At 43.4% G+C, this 12,619-nt stretch overlaps 1 protein-coding gene across 1 annotated transcript in view; it reads left to right on the top strand.

The window, feature by feature from the left end:
- Nucleotides 1–11,705, top strand: part of LOC147893781 (Ribosomal protein S5 family protein) — a 70,677-nt gene extending 58,972 nt beyond the window's left edge. The window contains exon 11 of the mRNA XM_087386139.1: nucleotides 10,682–11,705. Coding sequence (XP_087242265.1) covers nucleotides 10,682–10,804 — 123 coding nt within the window. The 3' untranslated portion in view covers nucleotides 10,805–11,705. The remainder of the gene's footprint in view (nucleotides 1–10,681) is intronic.
- Nucleotides 11,706–12,619: the final 914 nt, after the last annotated feature.

The following is a 12,619-nucleotide window of genomic DNA, read 5'->3' as shown; positions in this document are numbered from 1 at the left end:
TTTTTGGGATATTCACTTGCCTCTAAGGGAAGCACACCATTGATCCTCAGTCCTGCTCCAGCCTTCTATGCCACACCATATCTGCTCCAAGGACAGCTGTACAGCAGCCATGCAATAGTGATGGACGGCAGCTAGTCCACACAGCACTCAGCCAGGTTTGGACAGCAAATAGGGTGGAGCTTTGAGTAGTCTGTTTCAGCAGCTCTTTTCAGTGATATTTCAGCTCTCATCTCTCAGCTTTTACTCAGCTTTCTCTCAGTTTCTCAGCTCGATCTCTCAACTCTCTCTGTCCTCACATCCCGCAATTCACCTCTCTCACTCATGCAGTAACCTTGCATGCCCGTGGACATCACTAGCCTTGCAGAGTGGTCTACAATGATAGTGTGGGCAGCATCGAGGTCTTGGTTGTCGGCTGGGGCTGTTCCTCAGTTCTTTGGGTTTGTTCTAGTGTTCACAGTTGTTGGGTGCGGGGAGCTTTGAGTAGTCTGTTTCAGCAGCTCTTTTCAGTTGATATTTCAGCTCTCAGCTCTCAGCTTTCTCTCAGTTTCTCAGCTCCATATCTCAGCTCTCTCAGTACTTACATCTTGCAATTCACATCTCTCACTCATGAAGTAACCTTGCATGCCTGTGGGCACTAGGTGGTCTACAACAGTATGGGCAGCATTGAGGTCTTGGTTATCGGCTAGGGCTGTTTCTCAGGTCTTTTGGTTTGTTCTAGTGCTCACAGTTGTTGGGTGCAGGGAGCAATGGAAATGCTAGGGAGCAGACAACAGCTAAGAGAATAGGAGTACTTGCAAATGGATAATGAGAAAGTACGAGTGGTGACCAATATAGGCCCCAAAGTCAACCAAAAGTGTTGACCAATGAAGTCAAGCTTAAGGGTTGACTGATCCTAACTAGCCTACAAGGTTATACCAAGGCTAAGTGCTAACAAACCCCCCTCCATGGTATGTATGAAGTATCTTGTATACATCTTGAGGCTGCCTTGTACTCAGCTTCACAACTAGAAGTGGCAACTGTAGGTTGGTTCTTGTTGAACTAAGAGATGCATGAGCAACCAAGCATGAAACAATTGCTATTGTGTGACATGCGGGTGTCATAATAACTTGCCCAATCACTGACCATAAATGCATGCAAATCCAGTGAAGAATGATTACTATAGAGCGGTCCCAAATGCTGTGTGGCCTCCAAGTAACAGAAGACTCGCTTCACTGCTTGCCAATGCTGTGTGCTGGGCTTGTGCATGTACCTTCTTAATTGGGAAATGGCATATTGCAAATCAGGCTGGGTATGACATAAGCAAACAAGGCAGCCCATAGCCTGCTGATAAATAGTGGCATCAAATGGGGCACTCCCATCTTCAGAGGAGAAACAGAAGCCAGGTTCCAATGGAGTAGAAACCGGCTTACAATCCTTGAATTGGAACCGTTCCAAGAGCTGTCCAATATATTTGGATTGACTCATCACCCCCTCAGCATTAGCAATCAGCCCATATCTGACATTGCAAATGAGTTTTGCGAATCTGCCTTGAAATCTGCAATTTTCTGAGTGTTTGGACCCGTGATAAGCATGTCATCCAAATAGAGAATTAAAATCAGAAATTCTGATTCACTCTTCCGGACATAGGGAGTGGCCTTTGTAGGGCTATTTCAAAATCCAGGGCATAGCAAAAAGGAATGAATATTCGCATACCATGCCTGCGGCGCCTACTTCAAACCATAGAGGGCCCTTTTCAGCCTGCATACTTGATTTTCAAAACCTTCAACCTCAAAGCCTGGAGGTTGGGTGACATAGACCTGTTCTAGTAAATCCCCATGAAGGAAAGTGGTCTTAATATCCGGTTGGTGGACCTCCCAATGTCTGTGGGATGCAAGAGCAATGACACATTGAATGGTCGTGATACATGAAGTGGGAGCGAATGTCTCCTCAAAGTCAATGCCATGTTGCTGGGCATAGCCTTTTGCAACAAGGCGGGCTTTGTAGCAGTCAACAATGCCATGAGCTTTCCACTGTGCCTATGGCATGCTTGCCTACTAGCAAGTCACACAACTCCTATGTGCCATTTGCATGAATGGAATCAAGTTCAGCTTTCATGGCATCCATCCATTCTCTCCTCATGACAAAGAGGTTTCTCATTGCAGGCTGTAGCAATCAAAGCAACATGAAGCAAATCGGCATCCATTTGTTTTTGACCACCTTTGGTGCGTGCAGCCAAGGGCTCAGCTTGCTTGCTGTCTTGTAGAGTATCCAAGAGCCACCTTGGAACTCCTGTTTTTGTTGTCTAATGACAGCTCGTTCCTTGTAACTACCTGTTCAATAGCATGATCATCATGTGGCTGCAAATTAGGCCAAACCTGGGCAATAGGAGGAGCCTATGAGCTGCTAGAAGCATTTGGAGCCAAACTTTGTAAAGTGTCATCTGAATCTGTGAAGGGAAGTATGGCATCAAATACACTAGAGGCTTCTACTGGTGGTTGTTTTTTACAGTCCAGCCAAGGTAAAGGGGGCATGCTTATTAAAAACCACATCTTTGTTGACAATTACCTTGCTTGTGCTAGTTTTTGTTGTCTAATGAAAGCTCGTTCCTTGTAACTGCCTGTTCAATAGCATGATCATCATGTGGCTGCAAATTAGGCCAAACCTGGGCAATAGGAGGAGCCTATGAGCTGCTAGAAGCATTTGGAGCCAAACTTTGTAAAGTGTCATCTGAATCTGTGAAGGGAAGTATGGCATCAAATACATCAGAGGCTTCTACTGGTGGTTGTTTTTTACAGTCCAGCCAAGGTAAAGGGGCATGCTTATTAAAAACCACATCTTTGCTGACAATTACCTTGCTTGTGCTAGGCTGAAACAACCTATATCCTTTGCTCTATGAGTTGTAGCCAATGAAAATGCATATGATGGCCTTATCATCAAGCTCGTACCTTAGCTGAGATGGTACATGTGCATATGCAAGAGATCCAAACACTCGCATGTGAGAAATTAAAGGCGTACGGCCTGTCCATGCTTCATAAGGGGTCATAGTCTTCAATGCCCTAACGGGTGCTTTGTTGAACACATAGTTGGAACACATGACGGCGTCCAGCCATAATTTCTGTTCGATTTTTCTGCTTTGCAAGTCCATTTCATTGCGGAGTGTATGGCACTGCATTGATGTATGATAACCCGGGCTGCTAAAAAATCAGAAAATTTCTGGGATAAGTACTCACCCTAGAGGTCACGAGTGTTTCCCCACTCTCATTTTCTGCTAAGGCAAGAAAATGCTTGAAGCTAGAGAGGACATCTGAATTCAATTTCATGGGATAAGTCCAAGTGAACCTGGTGAAGTCATCCACAAAAGCATATAAGTAGTAGTATCCTCCAATTGATGCTGTCTGTATCGGCCCACATACATCACTATGTATGAGGTGCAACCTCCTTGAAGTACCAAGGGTCCCATCTCTTGGAAATGGAAACTGATGCATTTTTCCCAACAAGCAGCCCTCATAGACATGTTTTGTAATTGCATGCATTTCTTCCTTTTGTTTTTCATAAAAGTTTTTGTTTACCTCTTTTTTTCTTCTCTTTCATTTTCTCTTTTATTTTCTGTGTAGATTTTTGATCTTTAGAACAACAAAAAAATCTAAATTTGTATGATTGGACTTATTCTAGTCTTACAAAGGTATATGTTTTGTAATTGCATGCATGGGTGGGAGATCTACCAGCATGTCATTTTAATGCATTTTCACCAAACTATTAAAGTTTAAATGCCCCTATCTCTCATGCCATAAGTGAGTATAGGAAATCACAGATTTAGCAATGGCATTAGCTTCTATACCAGCCTGTTTTGTAAAGGTATCAAGGTGATACAGTTTGCTGTCAAGTGTCCCAGTAAGTACAATATAGTTGTCTTATCAGTTATCATACACGGCACAATAATGACCGTCAAAAAGAACTCTGAAGCCATTTGTGGAGATGGATGAAATAGAAATGAAATTCTTCTTGATCCCTGGAACATACAAAACTTGCAAAAGGGTCACTGTATCAGCTGACATTGATGTGACCAGCACCTCACCAATCCCTTTCACGGGATAAGCTGCATTGTTTGCACAAGTCACAATGCCCCCATGTGGAGCATCACTCAAGGACTGAAATAGAGATAATGTGCTTATAAGTACCACTATCAAAAGACCGGGCTGACTTTGAATCTGAAATAGACAAAGCTAAAGTATGCACCTATAGATAGTAGTGTCAGGTCACAACAAATGCCCACTCATCTTGAGTCAAGTTTGCTGCCTCATGAGGATGATCATGGGCAGCAGGAGCATTTGCAACTGCAACACCTTGCTGCTATTTTTCCTTTCCGAAGCAATGCGCTTGTGCAAGACCTTGCTGCTGTTTTTCCTTTTCCGAAGCAATAATTACAGCGCTTGTTCTTCTTTCCATCAGCAGGAGAAGAAGATGATGAGGTACTAGATGAGAGTTTGGGCTTGCTGTAAATTTCCTCCCCTTTGCCTTTGCCCCGGTGATCGGTGGCAAAGGCCTGATCTGCATGAATAGAAGCAGTCTTGTTTTGATGACTCTGCTCGTCCTGCAAGCGTAGGACACAAGCTGATTGAAGCTATAATGGTTGGGGTTACCCATGGCCACTAGCCTCAGTTTCATAGCCAATCCCTGGTATGAGTTAGGGAGCCCATTAAATGAGTCATAGACTCTACGTGTGAGATAATCCAGCTGTCTGCGTAAATAGGCAAAACCTTGGCCTCATTGCAAATTTGATAAAGATTGGCCAAAGTATCCAATGGATCCTTGGCTGTCTTGCAACACCGAATGTGAGGTATAACCTCCTTGTTGTTATTGAAAGCAATCACTGCATGTACCTATGCATCTCTCTGATCCCATCGAATCTATTCGAGTGATTAGAAATTTCTTTCTTCTTCGTGGATATGAACGGAAATCGATAACTGAATTATCTACCAAGCGGTGAAATCCATCTATTCGAGTATTGGAGGGTCTGCGGCAGACACTGTGGTAGTAGTGGAAGATGAACCATAAGAGGCAGTAGGTGCCTGTGGTGAAGAGACAGGTCTAGTCATTGCAAATCAAAATCCCCAAAAAGAAGAATGCCTTGCAAATGTCAAAGCCTCAAGGCTATCATTGCAAGGAGCTGGCTGTCAAAGTATTTGACTGCCAGCTGCAAATGTCAAGTAAAAAATGACAGCAATGTCTGCAAATGTGAATGCCAGAAGTGGCTGCTCAAACACTGAGCGACATGCAAAAAGCTGTCCCCAAAATCTGCTGCAAGAATCTGTCCAAGAAAACACCCCCCTGCAAAGGCCTATCCTGCAAAAGGGCTACACAAATCTGCCCTAATGTATGCACAAATCTGCTCCAATGGACCTGAAATTGATGTTCCCAAAGCACGGGAGCCAATGCAAGGTAACAGGAGAAAAATCCCAAATTCTCTTTTTTTTTTTTGTGCAAAGAGGAGAACTTTCTATTCACACAAATCAGCTACCAAATAGGGCTGACGATGGTACATACAATGAGAAAAATCGGCTGCTCACCAGCCTGTCGGCAATCCCAGCTTGCTGTCCAGAACGGGGCTAGCAGCCAGAATGGTGGCCTATACATCCAGCGGATATCTCCGGCGGAGAATGTGTAGAATATGCCTGCAGGCCAAGCCTTGCAGAAACGTTCTTGTCGCTCGGCGATTCCATGTGAGCCTGGAACGCCACGCTCCCAGCTAGGACGCAGTGTGAGGATGATGTCTTGCCATATGGTTGCTAGGGTAGCCACCGGTGGAACTTGTTGCCCTCCCATCTCCTGACTGCAACGGGCGACCCAGAGGTTCCTGGCAGTGATGCTGGCCATTGTCTCCCACACACTATCCTCTGGCAAAGGTTGCGGGCGAGTGTAGGATGGCGGTACGGTATCAAGGAACTTAATTTGGAAGACCTGCTCACCATGAATTCTGTACGCGAGTGAGTTCGGATCAATAGAGAAAGCGTGGCGTCCCTCTGTGAGCCACGCCACCATTCTCCACTTGAAGTTTTTCCACATCCTCTATGTCTTGGCCACAATCCGGAACATTGTTGTCCAAATGCTATGTGCCATAGAACAGCTCCATATGCAGTGTGGGATTGTCTCTAGCTCCCCCTTTGTACATCGGAAACATCTGCCGTCAACGCTCACTTGCTCAGTCAGGGACCGATAGGTAGGCCCCCATTAGCCACCATCTAGAAGAAGTAAGAGATCATCCGTGGTCTCAGGCTGGACCATAGTTGTGGCCAAAAGCAGGTGACCACCTCCTTGGGAACGTCTTGCTCTAGCCAATGTCGCTCCCTCGAGAGGTCCATGTTGCAAAAAAAAGGACCCAAATTCTTGCGAGTTTTGTGTGTGAAATTGAGAGGACAATGTCTTACCAGGGCATTTGAGAGCTGAAAAAGGAAATTTTGGCAAAAGCCCCAATTTCTGAAGAGGGCAAATGTGCCAAAAAGAGGGCAAATCTGAAAAATCCTCAAATGTTACCAAATAAGCCCAATGTCACTGCAAATTTGAGCAAATGTGACTCAAAAGCCCAAAATGTCACTTGTACTTGGGTACGGGGAGCAATGGAAATGCAAATGGGTGTGTGGAGACAACAACTAAGAGAATAGGAGTACTTGCACATGGATAGTGAGAAACTACAAGTAGTACCGAATATAGGCCACAAAGTCAACCACAAGTTTTGACCAAATAAAGTCAACTTGAGGGTTGACTGATTCTAACTAGTCAACAAGGCCATACTAGGGCTAAGTGCTAACAACAATGTCCCTTCAGAGTTGCATCCTGTGCTCTCTTGAAGAGTGTCTTTCAGCTTATATTTGAGTTCTCCCCCATATTGTGGGAGGGGACCCTTAGTGGTGGGTACAGGGACCCAATTGGTTGTCAACTCTTTATCTGTAAACCCTTATCTCCCTCTCCCCTCTATGTGGTGCATAAGCAAAGACAACTTGCATTAAGGTTTAAAGGTGGTCTCGTTGTGGTTACACGATCATTAACTGTTGCATGTTACAAGGTACAACTTTGATAACAAAAAAAGAGGGGAATGACTAGACTGCCCTCAAGCAATCATAACATGGCCCTAGTTTGACCAAACTTCTTCACTCAAATGGTGTGCTCTCCTTCAATCATCACACTAACAAGCCCATAGACATGCCAGGCAACCTTCATCCTCTTTCCAACTTAAACAATTCTCAGAATTTCCAACTAAAATTTCAAATTTGAAAATGAAAAGGGACACCAATTGGATCACTAACATAGTGTGGCGCCCATGTAGATAGAGCATATGCACCAGTGTCCAGAGCACGTGGACATCAAGGCAATCTCTCACACAATTTGACTGGAAAGCAATCACATAAGATCTGACAGACACTTTCCCATCTCATAGAAATCCATGAAACTAGCCTCTTCGAACTGATAGCGCAACCACACACCCTTCTCACAGGTCCTATGACCTCGTGGCTGATGGCGCAACCCTCAAAACAACCACGTTTGATCTCCAGTCCCTCTCTCTTGGAAACAACAAAAGCTCCCTTATGGCTGAGCTCTTGCGAAATCAAATTGGCATCCTCCTCTAGATTGCTTGCGACATGCCCACGCCAACAGCCAAAGATTCTAGCCAATTCTCTCTAGCTCTGTTGATTGCTCTCCTGCGTGCACGATCCATTCCCTAGAACTCTCCAGCAATTGCAATCTCCACGTGCCATCACAAACTTGCCATCCATCAGAGTCACATAGCCACCTTGCATACAACAGACACGTCATGCTTCATTTTCCAGATTTCCAGCCGCGTAATCAGATCGATTTTACTACTCTTCCATTCCCTTCTCAAAATCTTAGACCAAGACAATTTAACCTTGCTTTTTAGACCTTAGGCACCACCCCACACACAAACTTCATGCAGGGCAAAATTCATGCATGAATGCCCAAATATGACCACACTAAAATCAACCCAATTCAATTATTTGATGTTCACCTGACTCACAACAGGATGGAACCCACACATGACACGAATAACAATGATAGACACATGTCATCCCAAAACCAACACCATGTCACATTGGATACCTTGATGCTGTGGAGTGCTTGGTTCACCCACACGGCAACTCATCATCTCCGATAGGAATCCCTGCAAAACATATTATCATAACTTGGAATATTTACATCAGTTCATAAATACTTGCAAAAGAGCACCCACTAAATTACTACACTAGCTCTGTACATCCAAGTGTCTAACCCCTATATACATGCAATGCACAAAAGCCTTTTACATTTTTAAGCCAACGTCATTAGAGAGTAGATCTTGGAAGAGCTGGAGAACAAAATATGGGCCCTTCGATGTGTTCCTCAGCACTCTTCCAAGGGGCATGTGGAGCACGTTCTTGGAGAAGTGGGTTGCAGCTCACATTGACTTGTTGAGAGGGGGGGTTGGTTAGAAATAGCCCACAAGTAAGCCCCCTTGTTAGGAAAGAAATGAGGGAGTGATACCTACAAATGCATAGGCGGAATGAGGAGGGAAAAAGGGCTGCTCAATGGGCAGCACATACACTTCCATCTTAGTTTCTATTTAGATCCACCCTTCAGGACAGATCTGGTTTGTTTCAGACAGCCATGGTGTAGGCCATCTTTTCGGCCACAGATGGGATCTGTTTTAAGTGTGGATAGAGCCAGTTCATGATCCTGGAAGAGGTGCACATGGGGCTGCAGTCAGGCCTGCATAAGGGAAGGTAGAGGCACTGCAAAGGGCCCCCATTTATAGGCCCCTAGATCTTGTCTGGTTGGCCAGTCAGGGCAGTCTGTGGACTGCTATGGACTTGGTCGACAGTCTGTCTGCCAGGTCGGCCAGATTGGAGAGCTTTCAGCCCTTTAAATAGGCCCTCTAGGGGGACAAAGGTGTACAATATATAGCCACAGCGGGGCACAGTCTAGTAGTGGGAAGAAACAGATAGTTTGAGGTGTCAATCCAGCCATTTGTAGGGTGTTGCAGAGGGTGTTGGCAGAAGAAGGTTGCAGCAAAGTCACCAGCAAAAAAGGAGCATATCAAGCAGCCCTTAGCACATGTGTAGAGCTCTTGAAGGAGAAAAAGAAAGGGTGCTGAAGAAGGGGTTTTGGGGCTCCCCTCTAAGCCACTGAAGACCTCACTTGGAGGCATGCAGGACAAGGAGTGAGTAACAGATTGAGCAACACTTTCTGACTTCAGATCTAGCACCAGTGGAACATCTGGCTGTTCACGTCAAAAGACTTTGTGGAGTCTTTAAGCAAGGATCTACTTTTCCCTGCTTTACACCCTCATCCTAATGTGAGTGATAGTTCCTTATTGGGAAATTCGAGACTTATCACACTTCTTTGTCTTGTGTAGAGCCCTAGCAACTGGCATGAATCCTGTCATGCCAAACATCGCCTGTGTTTTTTTTGCGATAGAAGTTTTTTGAAGGACAATATTTAACCTTTTGGAGGTATTCCACTCAGCTAAAAGTGGTTTCTAGCAGTAGAGTGATTGTATACGTATTACGGAGGCATGGTATGGCGACATGAGTGAGCCCTCCTGTGAGACTGCTCCCTATCCGTTTCCATTCTTTGTATAGACCAAAAGATCAGGAATATGCAGCAAACATAGACCGTCATCGACCTGTTGTGGGCTTCCCAAGAGAAAGTGCAAAATTGGCCAAAAGAGCAGAAAGTGTAGAAACAAGAAGCAAGCATAACCAGGCATTGTTGGCACTGCTGGGGGATTCTCTGCCTATTGCAAAGCAGGTTGCTGTTGCTGAATCTTTAAAAAGTAGCTTTCTGCTCTACCCTGGAGTGTCTCTATTGCAAAGCAGGTACCAAAAACTGAGGTCTGCTCTCCAAATGAGCTCCTGGATGTTGAAGTGTGTTGCTTTAAGTTGCATTTGAGACTTCTGCCATGTCTTCCTCATGCTGGTGGACAGTGGACACCCTTGGACAAGGGATGTCTACCTCATGAGAAAATTACCAAAAAGTTATACCTGGCTATTTCAGCCTGGATATTCTATCATATACCTTTTGAGCAGGGAGTCTTCCCCTGCCTGGCGACTTTAAGTACGTAGGACGCTGTCGTAGTGGTCAATCATGACTATGCTACACTTGGTGTTCTTTCAGCCTTTATAATCTTACATCTACCTTGTTAAGAAGAGTTCTTCATTTGCTAGGTCATGTGAGTACATAGAATCGTGTTATACTGGTCAATCACAACTAGTAATTCTCATGAATCTGGAACATGTTTACAGTTGTGGGAAAAGGCACTATATGCCCATTATGAGAGACCTGACAGTTTTAGGCTTCTAAATAAGAGGGATTTCTTGTTCTTTCTCATGATTTCTTGTTCTTTCTCAGAAGGACATGCTTGTGGTGAGATACAGACTTATCAAAGTCTTTGACAATTGAAGCTACTCGTGTTGGATTGGGGTGCTTGAACCATGGCATGCATACAGTCCTTTGGTCCTGTCCATAGGGAAATTTGTTGCTGTGGATGAGTGTCATGCTCAAAAGTCTGTGTATGTAAGCATATTGGTATTGTAAAGTATTGTACATGCACTCTCATTTCACACTATACTGGATGATTTTATGTAGGTTTCCCTGACTGAGCACATGAATTCTGTAATTCTAATGCTAAGTTACTTGTTATGGCTTGTGATAGGTCAAGACTCCAAAGGAATATGAAGAGAAGTACTGGCGTGCAGTGGTAGAACGACACTTAATTGTTGATCCAGATGGGCAACCAAGTCGTGAATATAGAAAGTTCAACTCCTGGGTGTTGTGATCGATGATGCAGTGCCATGAAGGAACTCAGTAATTTTCATTGCCACAGGGATCCAGTTTTTAATAGCTGCTCCTCCCTTCTTTAAATTGTTGCTCTTGCGGGGTTTGAATGGTGCTCATGGTTTTCAATTGTCTTATAATATCCAACATTGAGGCAGAGCAGCAAAAGGCCATGGATTCTATGTGGAATGCATGTAGATGTCAGAAGAGGGTTGAACAGGGTTTGCACAAGGACGCATTACCAAAATTTGACAGAAAACTATCTTCGGGAAGATTTTCAGGTGCCTGTTGATGTAAGGTAACCTGTAATAACCAGAAGTAATAATCGTGCAAGATGTCTTCATGGGATGCAGCAGTGAGGGGAGGCGGCCAAGAGAATGCCTTTCAGAGTTGAGCAATCAGACCAAAGTACCCGCTGATTTAGCTGTCAAGGAAAGTTCTTTGAAGTACTTCTGATGGTTGAGAAAATCTCATTTCATTTTCAATGTCCATACTAGTTAAAGTTGTCTTGAGAGGATTTGATAACTGCACGGTTAAATTTTTTTTTGGAGGATGAGTTTGGGCATATTCCAAGGTTCATATAGTTTCTCCATATTAGCATACATCCAAATTTGACATGGTGAAGACTTTGTCCAAGCTGCAGTCTGCTGATAATGCAATCATTGTTTCTATTTGTGGTGCAAGCACCTTTCAAATCCTTGAAATTCTCTCATCTTCATAAGCAGTCGTAGCTTAGATGAAGGGAAGGTGGGCTACTGCTTAATCAGCATAATTGCGTGCCTTTCATCATAGGAAATTCAGCATTGTTTATATTTGGACGATGACCTGTGAATGTCTGGCACTTATGATGCTGGCATGGTGGACATTCACTTTTGGGTGCTGATAATGTTGTTGGGGATGCCATAGTTAGTAGCTACTTCCCGCTATGGTGGAATTTATAGGTTCCAAACTTATGGGTGATTGTCATCAAGCTAAACTGCTCATGTTTTGGATTCATCTGGACATGTTATAGGTCTCCAAGAAGGGTAGTTTGATAAAATGTGACGGAACGTAGAAGTTTTCAAACCTCAACTGCTTCCCTAAAAAGAAGAAAAATATCAATCAAATTAGTGCATTGGTTTACATATAGTGTCAAAACACTAATGTTATGCTGTACAATAATTTCACAAGAAGACAATCTTGATCCGGAAAATGTTGTAATAACAAATTCACCGCCAGTGTTCAAAGTGTTGACACAACATGATAAGGGAGCCAAAGTCTACACATTCCCTTGTAGAAGGATTTTGAGTACACGATCCTTAGTTGGAATGCCATGACCAATTAACAATAAGCTAAGTTCCCATTTTTCAATTATGTTTCCTACACTTGGATAAGATAAAGTCTTTTCTATTGTCTCTAATGCCCATGAATTTGAAACATCCAAGTCTTATATCAATGTCTTTTTGTCCAAATATAAAGAGATTTCATACAATTAAGATTTTGTATATGTGTTTGTTAATCAAATTATCATTAATGGATGTTTTTTTGGCAAATGTTGTTTGTCAATGTGCAGTGTGTGAATGCGCTTAAACAAAGACATTCTGCATAGAGAGTCATTTTAAAATATGGTTGCCATTTGTTTGATTATATGTTAGCTTGGTTTTAAAAGTAATGTTGCATGTGTGATGTTATGGTTTAGTGAGCTTGATGCATCATATTATACAATGAATTTCTTTAGGAAATTGTGAAATCACAGATTTTTGCAAAATAGAATTTCAAAGAAGTGGCCTTCGATTTTGTAATCTTCTTTTAATCCAAGTTTTCCTCATGTAATAGC

This window comes from Dipteris shenzhenensis, chromosome 15 (assembly GCF_047967505.1).
Source record: "Dipteris shenzhenensis isolate YYH24624 ecotype China chromosome 15, Dip_SZ_1.0, whole genome shotgun sequence".
In the NCBI taxonomy this organism is placed as follows: Eukaryota; Viridiplantae; Streptophyta; class Polypodiopsida; order Gleicheniales; family Dipteridaceae; genus Dipteris; species Dipteris shenzhenensis.
This window is presented reverse-complemented; position numbering and strand designations above follow the sequence as displayed.